This window comes from Miniopterus schreibersii (genome assembly GCF_964146895.1).
Source record: "Miniopterus schreibersii genome assembly, chromosome: 9".
Taxonomy (NCBI): Eukaryota; Metazoa; Chordata; class Mammalia; order Chiroptera; family Miniopteridae; genus Miniopterus; species Miniopterus schreibersii.
This window is the reverse complement of record NC_138118.1, coordinates 8,014,986-8,042,218: the sequence shown is the minus strand read 5'-3', so window position 1 is coordinate 8,042,218 and position 27,233 is coordinate 8,014,986. Positions and strand designations below refer to the sequence as shown.

The following is a 27,233-nucleotide window of genomic DNA, read 5'->3' as shown; positions in this document are numbered from 1 at the left end:
CCACTTCACTGGTAAAATCTGGATACCGAATGAAGCTAACCTGGGGAAAAGTAGAAAAGACACTGGGAATGGGGAGGGAAGGCCCATTGGAAAGAGATAAAAAAAGAATCTTCCTGTATATTTTAAGTCACCCATTTTGGCCTTTCCCGCATGGACCCCAACCAGTGGTGAATTTGAATAATTTAAAACTGAAAAAGAAGTGACAAATACAATGTGGACTAAACTTAGGTAGTGGGAGTTCAGGTTGGGCAGTTTTAATGGTGGGGGCAGGGGTGCAGGGGGACTGGAGACAAGGGATTTGTTAGTTAATAACAATAAAATTAAAGATTCCATTTTTTTTTTTAATTTTTAAAAAATTTATTGTTGAGAGTATTACAGATGTCCCCCATTAGGTTCCATTCTTTTAAATCACTAAAGTATTTAGCAAAACAAAAGTTTCCAAATAAACTGGGAATCTTTATGGTAGAGGGGCAACATGCAGTAAGGGTAGATATAACACAGCTGGATTTAAATAGTATACTGAAGGGGGATCAATCCTGAAAGCCAAATTAGGACCTATGATTAGAAAAAAGTAGAATGACAAATTTAGCTGAATATAACCATTAAAACTACCCAGCAAGGGAAAAGTTTCTCGTGAAGGAGTAGGCTCATCATTGGAAGTATGCACAAGACTGGATTGGTACAGTTGACCCTCTTTATTTATGCATTCTGCATTTGTGATTTGCCTACCTGCTAAAATTTATTTGTAACACCCAAACCAATACTTGCAATGCTTTTGTGAACATGTGCTATTTCAAATGGCTCAAAGATGTAATGTAAGAACTAAAGCTAATACTCTCAGAAGAAAATTTAGAGGGGAAAATGTCACAACACTGGATTTGGCAGTGGTTTCCTGGATAGGACTGCAAAATCACAAACAACATAAAAATCGAGAAACTGGGCTAAATCAAAATTAAAAACCTATGTCAATCAAAGAACACAGTCAACAGAAGGAAAAGGTCTACAGAACAGGAGAAAATATTTTCAAATCATGTATCTAACAAGGTCTACAGTTAAGAGTACACAGGGTAATCTTCAACCTTTATGTGGAGCTCTGGCAAAGACAGATAAGTTTCACTGTTGTTTATGTATGCCGTGAAATCAATTTTCTTCCAGTTCACCCTTTTGCTGAAGGTAATGCTCTTCAAGACTCAGCTTCATGTAAAGATCTGAGTCCCAACTATGTCTGTGACACTGGCTGAAGGCCCAGTCTTGTGTTCCCACACATTGACCCTCACATCCCTTTGTGTCACAGGGTGAAAAACTGGCCCCACTGGAGGTGACTATAGCACAGGTGAGCAAATTTTTCCATGAAAAACAAGCATTATTACTGATGCTGAGAAAAATAATTAAAAATTACTTTGACCCTAGCTGTATTTGGAAATGAAATGTTTTTTGTCAATATCAAAAGCAACCATATATATTACAAAAAGTAGTGATGTATACAGGTGCATTATTTACTAAGTCTACTGACAGTACTCTTTGCACTTGAGGATTACAGACCATCCAAAATAATTCTGCAGATTTTTCTGCTCTGAATGTTACTTACAGAATACTCTGTTCCAATGGTGATACTAATAACCAACAATCAAGTTATGTAAACAAGAGGAAAAATAAATCCAAATAGAGATTTCTCAAGAGTGAAGAATGAATTTTACCTGATAGATGTTAGACAACAAGCAAGCACTAGTCTTAAAATTCTGATTGATTCTGAACTAGTACTTGAGTGTGTTTCAAGTTTGATAGGTAGGTTTAAATGTCAAATCTGACCCTAAAAACAATACTATTTGTTACAGTTAAGGAACCAGACTTTGGCACCAAATAATTATCTTTTCCTCCCTTGTTTGAAATAGATGCTTCAATTTGCTTGATCACCGAGTATGAAGTATAACAAATTTCATTTTCAACAACTGGTCTTTATGAAAAATACAAAGAAAAGGCAATGATGACATTAAAAGCTGACTCACCACTGTCCTCTGTTTGTTGGGCAGGAAGACTCTAACAATAGGTTTTTGTGGTGACTTAGGGTTGCTCCGTGACACATCTGTGGGATTTTGAAAAACTGAAAGAGATGAAGGTAGCACTGAAAGGCTAGAAGAGGAAGAAGATGTAACGGTGTCCGTTGATGCAGAGCTAGAAACAGAAAAATCAGTTCCATTCCCCAGGGATTCCAATAACTGTTGTTCTCTTTGTTGGAGGGCATCTAGCTTGCTGGTGTATTCTTCATAGGCCTATAAAATAAAGTAGACTTACATTGAATCTGGACTTTTTCCTGAAAGTAACAAAAGGAAATGTAAAATTTAAGTCCTTGTTTATAATCCCTTTATAATTTAGCTAACAGGGTTTTAAGTTATAAGTTACAAAATAAGCACTGGAAGTATTGTAAATGAATACTTTTATCTTTAAATTGATAAATCTTTTGTTATAAGATACAATATTACATCAAGAAACTGATACACATATATAGAAGAGATGCCTAGAATATCTATGAGTATTAATAAAAGAAGATAGTATGAAATACTATGTACATCAAGGATAAGTACCCTCTTCATTAAAATTGTTTTTCCCCCCAAAAGTTGTAGGCATATAAAATTTCACACTCCTCTCCTCCTGCTCAAAGAACAAGCAAGTTGAAAAGGAGATGAAGTATTAGATTTGTAAAAAAAACAAGACTCAACACAGTGCCAGATCTCACCATTACCACCAAAACCTCTTCAATGGGCTTAGAAGATGTATAACTGCTGTATTCTTTCTCAAATAGCTATCAGTTAAAATGCCTTATTCTCACTATGAATCTCTGATGACCTCCTTCCTCATCAAATACTGCTTAGAGAATAAAATTTTATTTGAAAAGGTGGCTTACACACTGCAGTTAAGAAATTCTGGGACCACTGTCCATTTTAACTAAGGCTATAAAGACAAATGACCACATATATCACATTCTAAAAGTAAGAAAAATCTTGAAAACAGAATGATATTGAAAATAAAGAGATGGAATGAACTGAAATATACATGTCCATAGTTCTTTAAGGCAGTGGTAATCACCGTCCCTCAAACCATTCCTCCCTCACACCCCAAATAGATGCAGTACTACAAACATTTATGAAAGGCTACAGGGGGAATAAAATACTTAGAAATGGCAGTTCTCATCTCTCAAGGAGTTCATTATTGGGCTGCTGAGAAGCAGATGATGTATTTTTATTTGTGTAAGTATGAGAGAAATAAACAACATTCTTGATACAAGAACGAGGAAGGAGGGGGTCTTAAAAGGTTAGCATTTAAATGGATGGAATAAGTGGAGAAGAGAGTACTGTGTAGAAGATAAATTGTGTAACAAAGGAGGTAGAAATTTTAAGACACAGAGGAAAAACTATAGACCAGTATAGCTGAATATCATACAATAGCTAGGACACAGTAAGGGATCAATATATATCTGTGGAATTTAAATGAAGACTAGGAACACAGGAAAACAAACAGTAAGACTGAAAAAGTGAGTAAGAGACCAGATTATAGAGAATATATATACCATGACATAAAGCCTGAACTTCCTTCTACAAGCAAGGAAGAATTATCGAAGGCAGACAAGAAGGAGGGAACAATTTCATTTCAGAAAAGGCCACACCTGGTATGCTAGATCTTACCATAGAATTTTGGGGGGGGGGGGAAGAGGAGAAAATAATAAAATGAGCTACTTACTGAAATAAACAGCCTCCTTTACAACCTACTAGGTGCCCTACCCTGACCCTGAAATGTTTCGTAGTATTCCTGGGCATAAGTACCAAATCAATTCAAATTTTCTGAGCTGTATTTTTATACCAATTTCAGTCCCAAGGGCTAATTATTTAAGGGTGGTTCTTTCAATATGCTCCACTGATTGAGACTTCAATAAATACATATTGAGCAAACATGTCCCTGGCACTGTTGGGGCTCAGACCACAAAAATAAAGACCAATGCAATTCCTACCCTTTGAAGATTGTAAACATGCAGTCTGGGAGACAAAAGTTCCTCCTTGCATTGATCAAATACTCATATTTATTGGGCAGCACATTCACTACACAAAGTTAGCCTTAGGAAAAGTAATAAATGTAAACAAAACTTCTGAATGTTATTTATCAAAATGTTATCCTTAATTTCTGAAAAGACACTGTTCCCTCCATTGTGGATTACAAACTATTACTTCACTGCATTTATCAGCCCCTCTTCCTTTTAAGTACAAACATTTACTTACTCTACCTCTTTCCACTGTCACAGCTGCAATCTACCACGGCACTTGCCTACCTTGTTTTGTGCCGTGCTTGGCTCCTTTCGCCCCATTACCCTGGTTGCATTTAGTGTGGATGTCGATTACTCTTTTAACATTCTTCCCTTAAAGTTTTTATAGTTCTTATCTCTAAAGGTATTTATTTCCACACTACCTTCAAGATCCAGAGCTGCACTATATAGTTCTTTTGTAGTATTTATTTATTTTTAAAATATATCTTTATTGATTTCAGAGAGAGGAAAAGAGGAGAGAGAGAGATGGAAACATCAATGATGAGAGAGTCATTGATCAGCTGCCTCCTGCATGCCCCTGACTGGGGATCGAGCCTGCAACCCAGCATGTGCCCCAACTGGGAATTGAACCCTGATAGCCTGGATCCCAAGTCGACGTTCAACCGCTGAGCCACGCCCGGCCAGGCCATAGTCTTTTTTATATGGCTATTTTTTCCTCACTTGTGAAATATTTTGAGGATTAAATGAGATATGCAAATAATAAAATTATTACAGAGCCTACCACATAGCAAAAGCCCAATAAATATTTTTATTAGTCACAATAAGTAGCACTAGAAATTCTTGTTATGGTTATTACTATTACCATGTTAGCCGAATTCTTGACACAACTCTACTAAACTGTAAGTTGAGTGCACAAATCATGTCATTTATTTTTGAAGTAAAAAAAAAATCAAAAAATCAAAAATGGAAACCACTTAATATTATTAAATTGATCAATTCTCAAATTGATCTACAGATTCAATACAATCCTTATCAAAATCTCAGTTGGCATTTTTACAGAAATAGACAAACTGATCTTAAATTTACATGGAAGCGCAAAGGACTCGGAATAACAAAGCAATTTTGAAGAAGGACCAAGTTAGAGGACTCACATTTCCTAACTTCAGAAGTTACCATAAAGCTATAGTAATCAGGACATGTGGAACCAGTATAAGGATACACACAGAGAACAAGACGACAGAATTAAGAGTCCAGAAATAAAGCCTTACATGTAGGGTAGCTGATTTTCTATTACTTTGTGCTTCCCTTTTTTAATCCTTGCCCGAGGATACGTTTTTTGATTGGCTGCCTCTTGTACGCACCCCAGCCTGGGACTGAACCCACAACCTAGGTATGTGCCCTGACGGAATCTTACCCGCAACCTTTTGGTGCACGGGATGACACTCCAACCAACTGAGCCCACCAGCCAGGGCTCCTGCTTCTTCAGCACAGCCAAGAACAGATTGCTATGTCTTCTCCTATCTCTGATGTTAATTATAGTTTTCTTCTGCTCTGCGCACTGTTTCTGAGTACCTTTCAACCATTTCTGCTGTTATCTTTCCTGTTAAAAACTTTCTTCAAATATCTGGTTATTCTTAGATGTCCATTCATATTTAAAAGTTAAAGACTCTTAACATGTCAATACTACCCAAAGCAATCTATAGATTCAATGAAACCCTTATCAAAATCCCAGTGTGTTTGCAGAAATAGAAAAATCCATCCTAAAATTCATGTGGAATCTCAAGGGATCCCAAATAGCTAAAACAATCTTGAAAAAGAGTAAACTTGGAGGTTTCATACTTCTTGATTTCAAAACTTAGCTTTCAATACAGTCATCAAATCAGTGTGGTACTGGCATAAAGTTAGACATACAGACAGTGGAATAGGGAGCCCAGAAATAAATTCTCACATATATGGTTAAATGGCCATTGACAAAGGCATTTATCAAAATTTTCATTTTGAAAAGGGACTTTTCAACAAATGGTACTGGGAAAACTGGATATGCAATGCAAAAGCTGGACTCTTCTTACACCATACACAAAAGTTAACGCAAAATATATCAAAGACCTAAACATAAGAACTAAAACTATAAAACTCTTAGAAGAAAACACAGGAATAAACTTAATGATATTGAATTTGGTCATGGTTTCTTGGATATGACACCAAAGACATAGGCAACATGAGCAAAAATAGATTCATCAAAATAAAAAACTTTTGAGTATCAAAAGACACTATCAACAGAGTGAAGGGGGAACCCACAGAATGGAAGAAAATATTTGAAAATTATCTATCTGATTAGGATTGATATTCAGGATATATATTCAGAATATATAAAGAACTCCTACAACTCATCAACACAAAACTCAATTAAAAAATGGGCAGGAGACTTGAATACAAATGGCCAATAACCACACGAAAAGATGCTCAGCATCATTAGTTATCAGGGAAGTGCAAATCAAAACCACAAGATACAACTTCACACTCATAAGGATAGCTATTCCATTTAAAAAACACACACAAGCACACAGAAAATAAGTTTGGGCAAGTATGTGGAGTAACTAGAACTCTTATGTATTGCTAGTGGGAATGTAAAATGCAGCTGCTGTAGAAAACAGTATGGCAATTCCTTAAAAAGTTAAATATAGAATTACCACATGATTCAGTTAATCCCACTTTCAGTTATATACTCAAAGAAGTAAAATCAGAACTCAAACAAGTATTTGTACACCTGTGTTTACTGTAGCATTATTTATAATAACCAAAAGGTGGATGTTTATCCACTGATAAATAAAATGTGGTATATGGGGCTTGGGGTGGTTTATAGTTGTATGTTAAACAGTTTATTCTTCTTTTTTTTTTTTAATCCTCACCAGAGGATATTTTTTTCCATTGCTTTTTAGAGAGAGTAGAAGGGGAGGGAGAGACATTGATGTGAGAGAGACACACCGATTGGTTGCCTCTCACACGCATCCCGACCAGGGCCAAGGATGGAGCCTGCAACCCAGGTACGTGCCCTTATCAGGAATTGAACCCGGACCCTTCAGTCTGAGAGCCGACACTAACCACTGAGCTAAACTGGCGAACACAAAACAGTTTATTCTTTTATTATTATTTAATTATTATATTATTTTCCATATGAATAACTGTAAACCTACTTTTGCCCCCTTTATACATATAATAAAATATTATTCAACATTAAAAGGAAGAAAACTCTGCACATGATAAACATGGATGAACCTTGAAGACATTATGGTTAAGTGAAATAAGTCAGTCACAAAAGAATAAATATTTTATAATTCCATTTTCTATAAGGTCCCTAACGTAGTCAAATTCAGAGACAGAAAGGACAATGGTGGGTCTCAGTAGGTAATCAGTAGACCTGGCTTTTCACTAAAGGGATTTCAAATATCAGTAACCACAGGTCTTTTCCTTGGGTCAGCTTTCTGCAGGGAAGAATACTGTCATCTCCAGCCAGGCTCCTCTCTTCATAATATATCAAATGACAGTAAGTTCAATGTTTTAACTCATTTATATGTTTATTGTCTGTAATCCTCTCTTCTGATTAAAATACAAGCTGCTTAAAGATAGAGATTTTTGTGTGTGTGTTTTTTTTAAGTTGCTAAATCCCAGAGCCTAGGAAAGTATAAATGTTAGCAGGCACTCAAGTAACGGTTGAATTATTGGAGCACTTAATATCTCAGGAACTATGCTCTTTCATATTATAAACTCAATCCTTAAATTGCCACATGTGTGATATCATTCCCATTTTACCAATCTGAGGTGAGATAAAGGGAGGTTAGGTAACCTGTGTGCAGACTAAGGCACAGCTAGGATTCAAACACAGGGTCTATGTGACTCCATGGTTCATCTTAACCACTATATTATACTGTCTTCTACAGACAAATTGTATAGTGTTGGTCATGAAAATAAGAATCTACATGCTAATGATATAACCTATAAGATATCGTCTGCTGTACACTGTCCTAGTAAAATGTAATTAGAACACTAAAAAGCCTGAAGGATGTGTGTGTGGAGGAGGCAGTGAATTCCTGCTATAGTGAGACTTGGTTACTGATGCAAATGTATTACATGTCTCCCAGGACAGAAAAACGGTTGGCAAAAAGACCCTGCTGGTTCAGTTGTCTAATTCTGATTAACAAAGAATTACTATTTTCCCCAGGACTATTTGCCTCCTTATGACTCCTTTGCTTGTCCTCCTCATACATACAAGTAAAACAGATAGCATGGGATATTAGAAAGCACACTAACTAGTATTCAGAGGTATAAATTCTATTCCTAGCACTAATATTAATTGGCAGTATGCTCTGGGAAAAGCCACATGAAGAGAATAGCATATTAGCATATTTCCAAACTTCCAAATTTATTTTAGAAATGCAAACTTTCTCATGAAATACAGAAGATTTAACTTGCTCTTTAAAAAATAATTACATTAGCTCATTAAATTAGAAATTTAGTTTAAGAGTCCATCAATCTGTGCCTAAAAGTCTCTGTCATTTGAAGGCAAATGGTAACCTGATCATTTGTAATTTAGGGTTATATCCCTGTATGACTAGTAATTATAGTGGAGCCAGCTTTTACAGCGACAGGCAGAATAGTGCAGTGGTAAGCAGTACAGGCTGTGGAGCCTGACTGCCTAAATTCCATAACAGGTTGCTCGCTGTGGAACCTGAGTGACTTACATAAAGGAAACTAATGCCAAGAAAGCTTATCTGTGATTAGAATAGTGACTACTACCTCAGAAGATTAAGAACAATGACTAACCCTATAAATTTAGGATACTCAAGGCTTGATACAAAAGCCTCAAGGCACTATTAAATAGTAAGGCTAAGTAATTTTGTGCTATTTAAACATTGTACATTTTACATGTAAGGAAGAAAAACCAATTTGGGGGAGATCTGCTCTGGAAAAAAGATATTTTACAAAATTCTCCCCATTTTTAAATATGGTAATTAGTTTGCTGACCTCTGGAACACAATGCTTTCTACTCTCTCTTTTTTTAAATAAGGTTTTTTGATTTTTTTGTGTGTTTCTTTTTTTACCAGACTAAAATTTTGAAGTTTATATACTTATTCTTAATTTTGACATTCTCAAATTACAAAATACTACATATTTATTGTAACAAGTGAAACAAGATTAACAAGCATGATAAAGACAAAGTGAATTCTCTTCCCATTATTTCTAACCCCACCCTCTAAAATAACTTGTATTATCAGTATAAATATTTTTTATATGTTCATTTTCTTTTCAAAATTACTACAGATATAATACTCAAAAGCTTACCTCCAGATATATTGATGGTGGATTATGCTCCCCACCAAATTTGTCCAATAGTGCCTCTATATGTTCCTGTGTCAACTTAATCATTTGTTTGATATTCCACACCTAAAAAATATTTTAAAACAATTTAAATAAAAACCATTTAGGAAAGGAATTAGAAATACTTCAAGATTTTTATTAAAATATTGCAGTAACTGCCACAGATCCTTGAACCTTAGAGCTTAGAAAACTTAAAGACCATTTAGTATAGTGGTTTTTCCCTTTTATTAAACATTTTACAGTTTTTTCCTAGACTAGTAATACAAACATGACTATTCAGAATAAACAAAAATCTCTTTTCACCTTCCCCACATTCTTGGCCCCTGCCAAAAAGGTAAGTGCTGTTTATCGTTAGGGAAAAAACCATACATACATACATACATACACATATATATATATATATATATATATAAAATACACAAATACACACAATATAAAGAAATATATATAAAAACATTTTAACACTTGCTTCCCCCCCCCACTGTACAACATGCCTCAGAATTCTTTCCACGTCAATACATATGTATTTTATTCCTTTTTAAATGGGTATATATGTATCCTCTTAAATGGTTATATTAAGTATAGATACATTCATTTCATAATATTGTTATGACACTGCTTATTTAAATGATCTTCAAACTTCAATGGTAACCTAAGGTTAGGTGGACATGAATAATTTTAGGAATAAACTCCAAAGTACCTAACAAACAAGAGAAAATCCCCTGAGAGAAATGCAGGGGAAAATTAAGAGTAAGACTGTATTTTATCAATGAATCAAATTCTTGGCAAGGCTTCAAGCTTTATCCACTTATCCAATCAGCCAGCCTAGAATTCAGAAGTCTGGTGATTGTAATACAGGTGCATATTATGTGTTTATTTTAAGATAAATGTAAGTCCTATTTTTTTTTTTCTTGATGAAAAATGAGGCAAATTTATCTGAGTGGTTTGAGAACCTACTTTGCAAATTACATGATGTGGTAGATTACTCTCTTTTAAATTGAATAATCTACATCTTCCATTTTAATGTGTGAACAAAAAATGTATTTAACATAAATATAATACACGATAGAAATTATGGCCTTTTGAACTACTTAAAATTATAATAAAAAAATGTGAGAAAATTTAAAATGTACAAGGAGGAATAAATAAGCAAAGGGATTTCAGGACTCCTGGCTTATTTAATAATTTCCTTACTAGACAGCATTTAAATTATTCAATTTTCCTCAAACTCAAACAATGTTTCAATGAATAGTTCTCAGGGCAAAAGTCCAAGATGCCCTTTTAGATATCAAGGCAAAGGATTCCTAGATTGAAGGATATGTACATTTAAAAATTTAATAAATATGCCAAATGGTCTTCCCCCAAAAAAAAAAAAAAAGTACCAAGTCATACTCCTGCTCCCAGGATGTGCGTCCACCCTTTTCCTCACAATCCCACCAACACTGGGTATTATGAAACTTCTAAACTTTTGCCATTCTGAAGTAAAAAGGTGACCTTGTTGTTTTAATTTGTATTTCCTAGAAAGCTGAGCATTTTTCACGTTTATTGGCCTTTAAATTTTCTTTTGAAAAATTCCCTACCCATATTGTTTTTCCCTTCTATTTTTCTCTTGTTCATTTATAGATATCCTTAACTCTGAATATTCTAAATATTAACCCTTATTCTCCTACAAATGTTGCAGTCTTTCCTTGTTTTTCACTTTAGGTCTCTTTTGTCATATAAAGTCTTGCTACTCAAAGTGTGGTCCATAGGCCAGATGCAGCATAATCCTCTGGAAGTTTTTTTAGAGTAGGAGAATCTCAGGCCCCATCTCAAACCTACTAAACTTTAAAGAAATAATTCATATTAAAGTTTAAGAAGCAATGATAAAATTTTCAAAATTTTTTGCTACAGTCAGATATTGTAATATTTTCCTTTGTGACTCCCTGGCTAATTTCTCATATCCCCAAAAGAGTAGCAGATGTATTTTTTTCTCTAGCTACACTTACTCCCCAGGCAGGTGAGCTTGTCCAATCTTCTGGCTTTATATGTCAAATATGGACTGATAAAGCCTAAATTTTAAATCTCACTCTGGTGCTCAATATCTCTGCTAAGAAAACTAACAGGTATCTCAAATTTAACATGTTCAAAAACTAATTTCTGATCTACTTATGCCCCTCCCCCCATACTTGTTTTTCCTACAGTCTCTTCACCTAAGACAAATTCCCTCTATAATGAGTTTATTGACAACCCAGGCAGAACTGCTTTATTGTAAGAATTTGATATCCTAAAATTTCTGGTTTTTTATATTTATTAACTACTTTGCGACCAGAAACATGTTTTATTCATCTTTTATCCTCTCGTTGCTTATCTTGGTATCTTAGTCCTAACAGCTGGAGCTAAGATTTAAGGTGTCTCCAGAATAGGATAAGAGAAAAAAATTACTCCTGTTCAATGATTCTTTCCAATTCAGTAAATTAAAGACTCTATTACTAACAGACATTTTTTTTTAAAGCTCCACAGATAAAACTCACGTGCAGTTAGAATAAAGAACCACTCCCCCAAGGGATGGGGGAGAGAGAGAGGGAAAATAAAATAAAGATTAGAGTTGGGGCATGAATATGGGGGAAACGTGGAGACTGCACAGATTAGAATGAGATTTTCCTGCTGGGGAGTAGAAATTGTTTAGAGAGGTTAGGTAGGGCAGGGCCGAACCATGAATAGTCCGGAAGTCTGATTTCTTAACTCCCTAAACAAAAGTAATTTTATATCCAAAGAATAAAGAAAAATCACTATGATCCCTAGTTGAAATTAAAGATGCCTGGGAGAGAAAACTCATTCAGAGTTTCCCAGGAAACTAAGAGAAAGAACTTTGAGTAATACTTTTAAAATTGAGATATGAAAAGTAGAATAAGATATTGTAAAGCTAACAGTAGGTATATAGTTTTGGCCTTAAAATGCCTTCTTAGAAAAACAAGAAAATCTATTACAACAATCCTAAAAGAGAAATGAAAGAATTAAAAACAAACAAAAAAAAAATTCAAGAAAGGTATCAAATTTCCTGTCCTATTTTGATCTCTTCAACAGAACACAGAAATTACAACCAGGCAATTAACAATTGATCGTTTCTAGTAGTGACATTACAAATAGTAAAATTTCCTCTGTGAAAAAATGTTAAATTAAAAAAAAAAGAAAAAAGCCTAGCTCAGAAGATGCCTGTGTTAAAATGTAAATGCAGAAAAACTGCTATGGAAGGAACTGAAGGGAAGCAATGGCACAAAAAACTATAGCCACTGGCTCCCTCCTCCCAACAAAAAGGTATCAGGTACAAATTATTAAATGATTAGTTTCTATAAAATCTTTAAAGAAAATATATTATCAATTATTAAAAATCTTCCAAATTCATTTTATGAAGCTAGCAAAATCTAGATGCCAAACTTTATAAAGTTAATACAAAAAACCCATAAAATAATCCAATCTGTAAAGATAGACAAACTTTTAAATATAATTTAAAATATATATTTTAATGCAAGATAGTCATTCATTAGCAATACAAATAATACTAAACAAGTCAAAGAAGGAAATTATAAGACTAGTCTAATAGATGCCAAAAAACAAATGATTATTACCAAAGGTAATAGTAGTAGTAGTAATAATAATATAATAATACAGAGATATGGTCTTAAATTTAATAAACTGTTAATGGAATCATGGTACTGAAAGCAAGAAGGCTAGAGCATCAGTCCTTCAGTCAGTGGGGAAAAATCTGAGCAATTCCTATAAAACAGAAAACAAATATAATCACCTGTACAGAGAAATCAAAGCTAATAAATTGCAGACCAAAATATAAGAGGAAATTTCTACTGAGATAATTCTAAAAGATCTTCAAGCTTAAAGACAACAGACAAAACAAACCATAAGGAAATTATAAAGATCTGAAGTTTGAATCATATAGTCATTAAAATAAAACCTTAGTTGAAGTAACAGATTAGAGCTAGAGAGAGAATTGAAGAACCAGATGATTCAGAGAAAATTAGCCAAAAGGTAGAGAAAAATGGATGAAAAACATGAAGGACACAAAGAATAGAATTAGTAAATTCAGAAGGCAAACAGAGAATGCTCTTTTATGTGAAGACTCAATATCATAATGATCTCAATTTTCCCCAAGTTAATTCAGTGCAGTGAAATAAACAAAACCCCCGAGAGAGATTTCTTCCCATGGAATTTGACAATCTGACTTTAAAATTCTTATGGAAGCACTGTAAAATAATAGTCTTTTAACTATTTTTAATAGTAAGGAGAATAAGACTGGTGTTACCAGACAGGAAGACATAAAGCAATAGTATGGTACAGGGATAGACAAACAGAGCAAAGGGATTGAAACTGAGGCACAGTAATTATATACATGGCATATGGTTTATGCTCACATTATAATTTAGTGGGGAACAGGATGGACTATTAATAAATCATGCTGGGGTAACTGGTTATCCTTTTGGAAAAGGTCAAATCATCCAAAAGAAAAATGGGCAAAGGATTTATGAACAGGTAGTTCACTAAAGAGAATCCAGAATATCCAATAAACACATGGTAAAATAAATGACCTCATTAGTGATTAAAGAAATACAAATTAAAATGAGAAACCACTTCACATCCATGAGACTGGCAAAAAATTTAGTCTAATAAAACCAAGAGTTGGTAACCATGTACAGCAATAAGTGTTTTTCTATTCTAAACGTGGGTATAATATAAACGTTTGCAAGTAAACTGGAAATATCTAGTAACGCTGAAGATGGGCATTATCCTGTCATCTAGCCACTGCATATGTACAAGACATATTCACTGCAGCAATGCATATAGTAGCAAAACATAGGAACGAAAACAAATATTCCCTAAGAGAAAAATGGGCAAACTGATTTATTTGTAAAATGGAATACTATATATAAGTTATATAAAATGAAGAACTAGAACTAAATATATCAACATGAATGTATCTCAAAAAGAAAACCCTAAAAGTTTTCTATAAAATAACTAGAATTAAACTGACATCAGATTTTTCAACAGCAACATTGAGAATGAAGACAGAAAGTTGGTTATTTATTGCCTAAGATCAGGGGGTTGGTGGGAATGGGGAGTGAGTGTCCAGGGTGTTCTTTTTGGGGTGATGATAATGTTCTACAATAAATTGTGGTGCTGGTTGCACAACTCTGAGGATATATTAAAAACCACTGAAGTGGGTGAGAAAGGTTGACGGGATTAAAAATTGGTAGTCACAGAATAGTCATAGGGATGTAAAGTACAGCATAGGGAATATAGTCAATACTATTCTAACTATATATGTATGGTGTCACATGGGTACCAGATTTATCAGGGTGATCACACCATAAGTTTTATAAATGTCTAGTGACTGGATTGTACACCTGAAACTAATATAATATTGTATATCAATTGTAATGGAAAAATAAAAAAAGTTATTTAAAAAAACACTGAAGTATACTCTTTAAATGGGTGCCTACTACAGTATGTGAATTATATCTAAATAAAGTTGTTAAAAAGAAAAGACAATGGAGTAATGCCTTCATTGTACTAAACAAAAATGATTCTGACCCTGGAATTTTATACACAGGGAAACTGCCAATCAAGCATGAGGGTAAACAAAAACCTCTTTGGACATGGAAGTTCTCAAAAATTTACCTCAATAAACATGGTACTTGCTTCCTCCACAATCACATCAAAATTACAACTAAACTATAGAACAACCATCATTCAGAACCACTTGAAATCTGGCTGAATGCAAGTTCCACACCTAGGGAATTAAAGAAGCCACATCGAGACTGGTAGGAGGGGCGGAAGGGCAGAAGGGTAGAGGGGTGGAGACGAACGGGCTGGTTCCACACTCGAGTGTGGTGGATAAAAATCGGGAGGGATATCTGTGAAGGTCCTCCCTGAGGAGTGAGGGGTCCCAGCCCTATACCAGGCCCCCAGCCCAGGGTTCCAGTGCCGGGAAGAGAAGTCTCCATAACTTCTGGCTATAAAAACCAGCAGAGATTGAGGCTGAGGGAAGTAGAGGGCAGCTGAAGTCCCAGGCAGTTCCTCTTAAAGGACAGGCTCATGGACTTAGTCGGACTCACTCCCTCTGAGCTCCAGTGATGAGGCAGAAGCTAGAAAGGTATCAGAGGCATATGGGAGGGAAATGAATTGACCGGCATCAGGGCAAGAGCTGGGGAGACAGTTTTCTCCCAGACAGAAGTGCTGACAGAGGCCACTGTTCCTTTGATAAGCTCTCCCCTCACAGAGCCAGCACAGACTCCATTAACCTGGCTCACACTTGTTTGCCAGTGGCTTTTCTATATGAATGGTCTGTCTTGGCTCGTGCTTCAGATTTTCCAAAAATTTCTCAAACAAGCAGCATCTGGTCTCAGTGTGCCCCACATCTCCAGGCACAGCACTAGCGGCAGCTGGCCTTGGTTCACAGTTTGGCCTTACCTGGGCACCTCCAAGCCAAGCACAAGTAGCAGCCATCTGTAGGTCACTTTGCAGCTCATGCTGGGTAGCCCTGAGCAGAACACATCGAGGCATCACCACCCAACCACCTCCACAAGCAGCTCACTCAAGAGGTGGACTCAGTGGGCACCAAAGCCCTGCTAAAGTCAGTCCTGCTCTGTGGGGTGGGCCCCTGCACAGCTGATCCTCCAAATGGTCAGAGTCAGTCCTTGCAGCTGACTGGCCTAGGGATAAATCCCTCCCATTCTTGTGCCAATAGCAATCAAGGCTCAACTACAACAGGAGGGTGTACATAGCCCATATTGGGGGGGGGGGGTTGCATCGTACCTTGAATGCTCAGCTTGGGTAGCAGGGGAGGCTGTGCCACTGGACCCTACAGAAAACCTACTACATAAGGCCACTGTAGGAAGCCCGGGAGATGTAGCAGCTCTACCTAATATATAGAAACAAACTCAGGGAGCTGACAAAATGAGGAGACAAAGAAACATGTCCCAAATGAAAGAACAGAATAAAACTCCAGGAAAAGAACTAAACAAAATGGAGACAATCTACTAGATGCAGAGTTCAAAACACTGGTCATAAGGATGCTTAATGAACTTAGTGAGAACTTCAACAGAATAAAAATGAACATGAAAATCATAAAAAGAATCAGTCAGAAATGAAGGATACAGTAACTGAAGAATAATTTACAGGGAATCATTCATAGAGTAGATGAAGCTGAGAATCAAATAGGCCATTTGGAATGAGAAAGCAAAAAACACCCAATCAGAACAGCAAGAGAAAAAAAAAAAATCCAAAAAAATGAGAATAGTGTAAGGAGCCTCTAGGATAACTTCAAGTGTACCAACATTCCAATCATGGGGGTGTTAGAAGGAGGAGAGCAAGAAACTGAAAAACAACTTGGAAAAATGATAGAAAACTTCCCTAACCTGGTGAAGGAAATAGACATACAGTACAGCAAGTGCAGAGAGTCCCAAACGAGATGAACCCAAAGAGGCCCACATCAAGACACATCATAATTAAAATGCAGAAAGTTAAAGACAGAGAGAATCTTAAAAGCAGCAAGAGAAAAGCATTTACCCTGTAGTTACCTCAAGGGAGCTCCCATAAGACTATCAACTGATTTTTCAACAGAAACTCTGCAGGCCAGAAGGGACTGGCAAGAAACATTCAAAGTGATGAAAAGCAAGAACCTACAATCAAGATTCATCTACCCACCAAAGCTATCATTTATAGAATCAAAGAAACGATAAAGAGCTTCCCAGACAAGAAAAAGCTAAAGGACTTCATCATGACCAAACCAGTATTATATGAAATGTTAAAGGGCCTTCTTGAATAATAATAATAATAATAATAATAATAATAGTAGTAGTAGTAGTAGGAGGAGATCAAAATATGAACAATAAAATGCCAATAAATACATATCTATCAAAAACTGAATCTAAAAAACAAAATAAATGAACAAGCAGAACAGAAATAGACTCATAGATACAGAGAATATTTTGACAGTTGCTAGATAGAAGGGAGTTTGGGAGATGAGTGAAAAAGATGAAGGTGCTTTGAAGTACTAATTGGTTGTTACAGCACAGTCATGGGGATATAGAGCATACATGAAGGAGCATAGGCAACACAGTCAATAATATTCTAATAACTATGTATGGTGTCAGATGGGTGTGAGATTTATTGGGATGATCACTTAGTAAGTTATGTAATGTCTAATCACTGGGGTGTACACCTGAAACTAATATAATAATGTATTTAAACTGCAATTGAAAAAAAAATTTACCTCAATAAAATCACAGGTCTAAAAACATTCCTATCTTTTGACTTAGCAATTCCATTTCTAGAAATTTTAACAATCTCCCACAAAACTGGCAGAACATAGTAGGTTTCTGGTCCTAGCATTTATAAAGTAAATGATTCACCAGGTGAAAAAGATCAACTTTTTTTTTTTTAATTGGCATTACCTTTACATGTAACAAAACAAACACAAAAGAAGAACATGAATAAGTTGGTCCTCCCCAAAAAGAAAATATATCCCACAAAAACCCATGTTTTAAAGTAGTTAAAAATAGCAAGTGTGCTTACAGTATGATAAACAAGGGGAGAGTGATAACAAGAAGCGGTAAGAGGTAAGGAGGCAGGTTATGAAGGGCTTTATTCTAAGTGCAATGAGAATCCAAAACTTCAAAAGCAGGTATGTGTGTATGACATAATCTGATTGATATTTTATCATTACAATTATCATCCCATCTTCATAGATGAGAATACTGTGGCAAAGAGGTGCTAAATATTTTGCTTAGCCCAGGCCTGTTTGGCTCCATGGTCAGACTGTCAGCCCATGGACTGAAGGGTCCCAAGTTTGATTCCGGCCAAGGGCATGAACCTCAGCTGCAGGCTCGATCCCTGGCCCTGGTTGGGGGCTCATGCAGGAGGCAACCAGTCAATGTGTGACTCTCACATTGATGTCTCTCTCTCTCTCTCTCTCTCTCTCCCTCTCCCTCTCCCTCTCTCTCCCCCCCCTTCCACTCTGAAAAGCAATGGAAAAAACACCCTTAGGTGAGGATTAAAAAATACATACACACACACATATATATGTATGTGTATATATATATATAGCTCAAAGCTGCCAGCTGGTAAATGATGGAATCAGTACTTAATTCTAGACAATGTCAATCCAGACTGGCATATATCAGAGTGCCTCTAAATATCACTCTAGTAGAGAATTAATTCTAGGGAGCAAAAGTAGATGCAGAGAAGACCAGCTGAGACTATGGTGTAGGCTAAGCAAGAGATGACTGCTTGGGCTAAGGTGGAAGTAGCAGATAGAGAAAATTTGGTGAATCTGGGATGTATTTTAGAGGTAGGGAAATTAAAAGACTTACTAATGGATTACGTATGTAGAGGAGTGAGAGAGAAAAATAAGAATCAAGCCTGACTCCATAATTTTAGTGTGGGCAATAGGGTTGACAATGATGCCATTCACTGAAGTGGGGAATGACGATGGGGAGAAATCAAGCCTTATGTCACCAATGGGAGAGGTCGATTAAATGACCAAGGAGGCAGTTGGCTATGCATCTTAGAACTCAGGAGGAGGTATGAAGCAGGAGATACATTCATAGTAAAATAAGCAGATCTCCAGGGGATGGGGGTGAGGGCGTAGGTAAAGAAGACTCAAGCCTAGGGTCCACTGACATTTAGAGGATTGATATAAAGAACAGAGACCACAAAAATGGTTGAGAAGAAACAGACATTGAGGTATGAGAAAAACTAATCAATGAAGAAAATTTATTGGACAAGAATAGAAACAAGAAATAGTGGACAGAAGACAGTAGGAAGGATGGAATTCATACATTTGCACATATTTATTTGGTCATATTTCTATACCTTTGCATATATATCAGGGCCAAATAATATATCAAACCAGAATTTGGTTTCAGTGTCTATGGCACAGAACACCAGAAAGTTCCTTGTAGATGGCATGAAGATTAGAAGGTATCTGGCTATAAACATACCCATCTAATCAAAGCTTCATAATAAATTCTGAAACTGGCTGGAAATCCCATCCCAGATAAGACTCAAGTTGAGTAACACTGGAAAATAAACACATCAAAGAAATATCCATATGCTAGAGGTATCTAATTTTCCTACTGATTATGCATATATGAATAATTCTATTCAATGTGTTATGAACAGAAATGACCTGTGCTATTTAAGAAAAATCATTTTAAAAATATGATCAGCAATAGTCCTTAAAAATTTAAATAGTTATAATCAAGTTATCAAATAAAAAGGGGAGTAAAAACTTTTAACACAAGGAGGTAACTTTCACAGAAACCTGGTATATTCAATAAACCTCATTTAAACAGATTCAATCAAAAGAGAAGAGAGAAAAAGAAGGGAAAATGAAACAGAAGAGTAATCATCACTGTATGTAAATCTCCACATCTGAGGATCGAAGGGCAGTAACATCTGAGCAGAGATGAAAAGAAAGGTAATCAAAGACTTTCTTGTCATGACTGTGTGGGAGAAAATATCAGATGTAGAGCATTTAGATAATATTCACTAACAGGGACTACACACATGCCACAAAGCAAAGTTATGATAGTGATGAAGATTTAAAATTATCCTGACATCTATTGAAAGTTTTATTCTGCTTATAGTAAACTTTTAAGATGACTTTCTTTGTTTAAAATATGAAGTTAATTCTTTCCTCTATATACATTAGTAATCTATTAGTGATAATCAAATAAAAATATACCCTTTTCTATGATTTCTTACATGAAGATGTACGTGCTTATTTAACATTAACTTTTAAGGAAATTTAAAATAGATTTCAAAAATAGTATTCAAGACTGCATTTTAAAATTATATGCTAAAACTCGAAAAAGAAAAAAAAGCACTTCTATATTTTCTCATTAATGTTATTAGCTTACTCTTTTTATGAGAGTTCTTGACTAATTGTAGAAAGCCCAACATTAAGGTATCTATGAGCAACTCACTTTAAATATAATGACACAGGTAGGGTGAAAATGTGGGAAATATCTATATCATGCAAACTCTAATCAAAAGAAAGCTGTACGGGCTTTGTTAATATCAGACAAAGTAGACTTCAAAGAAAAAAAATCCAGAAAGATAAAGTGACATTACACAATGATAAAAGGGTTTTTTCACTGAGAAGACACAACTACCCCAATGCTTATGCACCTACTAAAAGAGCTTCAAAGAACGTGAATTAAAAACTCACAGAACATGAAAGGAGAAACAAATTCACAATTATACTTGATAACTTCAATACTCCTCTTTCAGTAACAGAACTAGTAGACAGAAAATCAGTAAGGATATACAGGAAATGAACATCTTCAAACCACTGGATCTAATTATATTTACATAATATTCTACTCAATAGTGGAATATACATTCTTGTCAAATACACATGGAACATTCACCAATACAGATCATACTCTGAATCAAAAAACAAACCCTCACTAGTTGAAAATAATACAAATTATGTCCTCTGACCATAATGTAATTAAGCTAGAAACACAAAGTTAACAAAAAAACCTCCAAAAACTTGGATATTAAACAACACATATCTTAATGATTCTTGGATCAAAGAGGAAAACCAAACCACACACCAACATCCCTAATAAACACAGATGTAAAAAAATATTAACATTAGCGAATTTAATCCAGCAATTATAAAAAGAAGGAATGAAAATAAAAAGGAGAAACAGAGTAATGAAAAACAAAGGGAACTAACAGAAAACAAATTTCTAAACTGGTAAACCGAAATCCAAACATACTGAATTTGTAGGATGCAATTTAAAGTAGTACTTAGAGTGAACTTTATAACATTAAATTTAAATCATTGTATTAGAAAAGAAAAATGGTCTCATATTCACCTTAACAAACTAGAGAGAGAGCTTAATAAACCCAAAGAAAGTAGGACAGATAATAAAGAGCAGAAACCAGTAAAATTGAGAACAGGAAAAAGGAGAAAAATTAATGAAACCAATGCTGCTTCCTTAAAAACATCAATAAAATTTATAAGTCTCTAGCAAGGCAAAGACGAAAAAGAAGACACAAATTACCAACATTAGTAATGAAAGAAGGATAAACTATAGAGCCCCAAAGACATTAAGAGGTTAATAAGAGAATACTATGAAAAACTCAATGTACACAAATTTAAAAACTTAAGAAGAAATAAACCAATACTTCAAAAACTACATGCAAAGAAATCTCCCCACAAGGTGGAAGAGATAATCTTAATGTTCCTATAACTATTAAGGAAAATGAACTCACATTTTAAAAACCTTTCTAAAAAGTCTCTAGATACAAATGGTTTCAAAGGCAAAGTCTATGAAATGTTTAAAGAAATAAGACTAATTCTACATAATGTCTTCCAAAAAAAAAAAGGTAAAAAAGAGGAAACACTAAACAAAAAAACTACACACCGATATGCCTTATGAATTTAGGTGCAAAGTCAAAGAATAAATTACAAGGGAAATTAGAAAATACTTTCATAAAAGTGGAAATGAAAACATAACATACCACAACTTATGGGATACAGCAATAGTAGTGCTTAAAAGGAAATTTATTCTGTAAATGTCCATCCCTACACCTCACACCATATACAAAAATTAACTCAAAATGGATAAATGACCTAAATATAAGAGCTAAAACTACACAACTCTTAGAAGAAAACAAAGGAGTAAACCTTAATGATCTTGGATATGGAAATGGATTCTTAGTTATGATACCAAAAGCACGAGCAACACCAACAAAAAAAGTAAATTGGATTTCATCAAAATTAAAAACACTTGTGTAAAAAACTATCAAAAAAGTAAAAGGACAACCTACAGAATGAAAGAAAATGTTTGCAAATCTTATATCTGATAAGGGTCTACAATCCAGAAGATATTTTAAAAGCCTTACAACTCAAAAACAAAGACTACCCAATTAAAAAATGGGGAAAGGACTTAATAGACATTTCTCCATAGCTGTACAAAAAAAGCCAATAAGCACATAAAAAGGTATTGAAAATCATTAGTGATTAAGGAAATGTAAATCAAAACAACAACTACTAGAATAGCTATTATTTACACACACACACTCGTGCACGCACACACAAGTATTGGTGAGAATATGAATAAATTGGATCTTTGCTGATGGGAATGTAAAATGGTGCAGCTGCTATAAAAAGTTTGGTGGTTCCTCAAAAAAAATAAAATAAATAAATAAATAAAACATACACACAAAAAAACATAGAATTACCATCCTTACGACCCAGCAATTCCATTCCTAGGTATTCAAAAGAATTGAAAACAGGTACTCAAATACTTGTACACCAACATTCATAGCAGCACTATCACAAAAGTAAAGTTACCACACACAAAAAGTTACAAATAACCCCCAAATGTTCATCAATGAATGGATGGGTAAACAAACTGTGGTACATACAATGGAATATTATTCACCTATAAAAAATAATTCACAGTGTGGATGAACATGGAAAACACTATGCTAAGTGAGAGAAAGCAAACACAAAAGGTCATACACTGTAGGATTTCATTTGTATGAAACATTTACAACAGGTATATATATCCATAGTAACTGAAAGCAAACTGGTAGTTGTTAGGGGTTAGGGGGAGGGAAGAATGGAGAAAACTGCTTAAAATAGGTACAGAGCTTTATTTTAGAATGATGAATATATTTTGAACTAGACAGAAGTGGTGGTTGTACAACACTGTGAATGTACCAAATGCCACTGAATTGTTCACTTTAAAATGGCTTTTTTGTTATGTGAATTTCACCTCAATTTACAAAAAAAGGAATGAAAGACTGATACGCAATATTGCATGGATGAACCTTGAAAAAATTATGTTAAGGGAATGAAGACAGACATTAAAGGCGACACATTATATGATTCCTTTTATATGAAATACCCAGAATAGGTAAATCTACAGACATATAAAGATGGGTGGTTGCCAGGGGCTACGGGAGGAGAGAAAATGAAAATTGACTGCTAATGAAAACAGGGCTTCTTTTTTGAATAATAAAAATGTTCCGGAATTAGACAGTTGTGATAGTTGCATAACCTTGTAAGTATATTAATATCTACTGAATTATACACTTTAGAAGGACAAATTTTATATTATGTGAATTATATGTTAATTAAAATAATCTTAAATGGGGGAGGGGGAAGTTTGAAAGCTAAGGATCAGCATTTACAAAACTGATTATGTATTAGACCAGACAGGAAATCTAAGAATTGCCAAAAATGTAAATATTTATAGACCACCTTTCCTAACCAGAGGATAATCAAACTATAAATTAATAACAAAATCATGGCTAAAAAGTGGGGGAAAAACCCACAACCCTATGAATATAGCCACTAAGAAAATTTTTAAAACTCAGCTTTCAAATAACTCCTGAATTAAAGAAAAATATTCAACTGAAAGTACAATATTCAGAAATGACTAATATTGAAACACTACATACCAATACACATAAGATAAAGTCAAAGCAATATTTAAGAGCAAATCGATAGCCTCAAATGCACTTATTAGGAAAAAAATAGATCCGAAAATAAATTGTTTAATGCAAGCTAGAAAAGCAGCTAAACAAAAATCCTAAGTAAAAAGAAAATATGTTTTAATAGAATTAATAAAGGGCCAAACAAAAATAAGTACACTAAGTTAAATGAGGGCTGACTCTTTGAAGAAATAATATTAATCAATTCCCTGAAAGTTTCAACAAAGAAAATACATTAGGAGTCAGAAAAATAAATACATACAAAGATTAAACTTAAAGATATGGAAGACAGTATTATAAACAACTTTAACAAAATGAAAAATCTAGTTGAAACAGACATACGGTATTTATATGAAAATCTAAGTTTCCAAAATCAACTCAAGAGAAGCTGGAAAACCTAACTAGGGCAATAAGTATGTAAAAGACATTAAAAGGTAGCCAAAGGTCTATCCAAAAGAAATACTAGAGCCTAAGGTTTTATTTTTTTCCTTATTAAATTTATGGGGTGACACTAACAAAATTATACACGTTTCAGGTGCGCAATTCCACAACACATCATCTGTACATATGTATTGTGCATTCACCACCCCAAGTCTCCTTCTATCACCATTTATCCCCTCTATACCTTCCTCCACTGCCCCCCCCCAATCATCACACTGTTGTCTGTCCCCATGAGTTCCCCCCCTCCCCTTTTGCTCAATCAATCCCTACCCGCCCCCACCAGGCACCGCCTCGACAGCTGTCAGCCTGCTCTGAGTCTGTCTCTATTTTGCTTGTTAGTTCATTTTGTTCATCAGATTTCATGAGTGAAATCATATGGTACTCGTCTTTCTCTGCTGGCTTATTTCACTTAGCATAATGCTCTCCAGATCCATCCATGCTGTCACAAAGGGTAAGATTTCCTTCTTTTTTATAGCCAAGTAGTATTCCATTGTGTAAATGTATCACAGCTTTTTTTTTTTTTATCCATTCATCTACTGATGGACACTTGGGCTGCTTCCAAATCTTGGCTATTGTAAATAATGCTACAAAGAACATATGGGTGCATATATTCTTTCGAATTAGGGTTTCAGGTTTCTTTGGGCAATGTCCCAGAAGTTAAACTGCTGGGTCATAAGGCAGTTCCATTCTCAATTTTCTGAGGTAACTCCATATTGCTTTCCATAGTGGCTGCACCAATCTGCATTCCCACCAACAGTGCACAAGGGTTCCCCCTTCTTCAGATCCTCACCATTTGTTGCTTATTGATTTATTGACGACAGCCATTCTGACAGTGTCTGGCAGTATCCCACTGTGGTCTTAATGTGCATTTCCCTGATGACCAGTGATGCTGAACATCCTTTCATATGTCTATTGGCCATCTGTATGTTGTCCTTGGGGAAGTGTCTATTCAGGTCCCTTGCCCATTCTTTAATTGGACTTTTTTTTTTTTGGTGTTGAATTTTATAAGTTCTTTATAAATTTGGGGTATTAACCCCCTTATCAGATGCACCAGTGAATATGTTCTCCCATTTAGTGGGTTGCCCTTTCATCCTGCTAACAGTTTCCCTTGCTGTGCAAAAAACCTTTCAGCTTGATGCAGTCCCACTTACTATTCTTTCCCCCAACTCCCTTGTCCGAAGAGATATATCAGAAAAAATATTGCTTTGAGAAATGTCCAAGATTTTACTGCCTTTGTTTTCTTCTAGGATCCTCATGGTTTCAACATTTAAGTATAATCCATTCTGAGCTTATTCTCATGTATGGTGCAAGGTGATCCAGTCTCCTCTCTCTGCATGTATCTGTCCAATTTTCCCAATACCATTCACTGAATAGATTTATTTTCACCCCACTGTATGTTCCTGCCTCACTTGTCTAACAATTGACCATAGAGGCATGGATTTATTTCTGGGCTCTTTGTTCTGTTTCATTGATATATATATATGTCTGTTTTCATACCAGTACCATGCTGTTTCAATCACCATGGCTTTGTAGTATAGTGTGACATCAGGTAGCGTGATTCCTCCAAACCTGTTCTTTCTCAAGATTGCCGTAGCTATTCAGGGTCTCCTGTGGTTCCATAAAAACTTTTGGAATATTTGTTGTAGTTCTAGTTCTATGAAATATGCCACTGGTATCTCAATAGAAATTGCACTGAATCTATAGATTGCTTGGGTGGCATGGACATCCCAATGATGTTAATTCTTCCTATCCATGAACAAAGAGGGATTATTCTCTTAGTTTCCCTTTCTGATAGTTCACTATTGGTGTATAAAAATGCAACTGATTTCTGGATATATATTTACCCTGTATCTTGCCACTTTACTGAATTCACTGATATTTATAAGTTCCAGTTTTTTGGTGGAATCCCTAGGGTTCTCTACATACAGTATTATGTCATCTGCAAACAGTGATTGCTCCACTTCTTCCTTTCCAGCACCCGTTTCCAACCTGGATGCCTTTCACCTCTTCCTCCTGTCTGACTGCTATGGCCAGGACCCGCAGCAACATGCTGAACAAGAGTGGCAAAAGCGAACACCCCAGTCTGAAAGGAAACACTTGTAGTTTTTGCCCGTAGGTATGATTTTGGCTGTGGGTTTGTCATATATGGCCTTTATGATGTTGAGGTATGTTCCCTCTATTCCCACTTTACCAAGAGTTTTTATCATAAATGGGTGCTGGATTTTCTGCATCTATTGATATGCTCATGTGGTTTTTATCCTTTATTTTGTTTATGTGATGTATATCACGCTTACTGATTTGTGGATATTGTACCAACTTTGCATCCCTGGAATAAATTCCACTTGATCATGATGTGTGACTTTTTAAATGTATTGCTAATATTTTGTTGAGGATATCAGCATCTATGTTCATCACGGATATTGGCCTATCTTTTTTTGTAGTGCCTTTATCAGGTTTTGAAATTAAGATAATGCTGGCCTCATAAAATGAGCTTGGGAGTCTTCCCTCCTCTTGAACTTTTTGTAGTAGTCTGAGGAGGACAGGTGTTAGTTCTTCTTCAAATGTTTGGTAAAATTCACCTGAGAAGCCATCTGATGCAGGAATTTTGCTTGTTAGGAATTTTTTTTATTACTGCTTCAGTTTCACTAGTTGTAATTTGTCTATTCAGATTCTCTGATTCAGTTCTGGAAGATTGTATTTCTAGAAATTTATCCATTTTGTCCAGATTGTCCAATTTGTTGGCATATAGTTGTTCAGAGTACTTTCTAATAAACCTTTGTATTTCTTTGGTGTCAACTGCTATTTCTCCACTTCCATTTCTAATTTTATCTATTTGGGTCCTCTCTCTTTTGTTCTTGATGAGTCT

At 35.1% G+C, this 27,233-nt stretch overlaps 1 protein-coding gene across 2 annotated transcripts in view; it reads right to left on the bottom strand.

The window, feature by feature from the left end:
* BRAF (B-Raf proto-oncogene, serine/threonine kinase) overlaps window positions 1-27,233 on the bottom strand; it is a 117,029-nt gene that overhangs the window by 68,335 nt on the left and 21,461 nt on the right. For both annotated transcript variants that reach the window (XM_081148063.1, XM_081148062.1), the window contains exons 2-3: window positions 9,374-9,475; window positions 2,007-2,270 (exon numbers count right to left, since the gene is read on the bottom strand). In XM_081148063.1, the coding sequence (XP_081004189.1) occupies window positions 2,007-2,270; window positions 9,374-9,475 (366 nt within the window). The remainder of the gene's footprint in view (window positions 1-2,006; window positions 2,271-9,373; window positions 9,476-27,233) is intronic.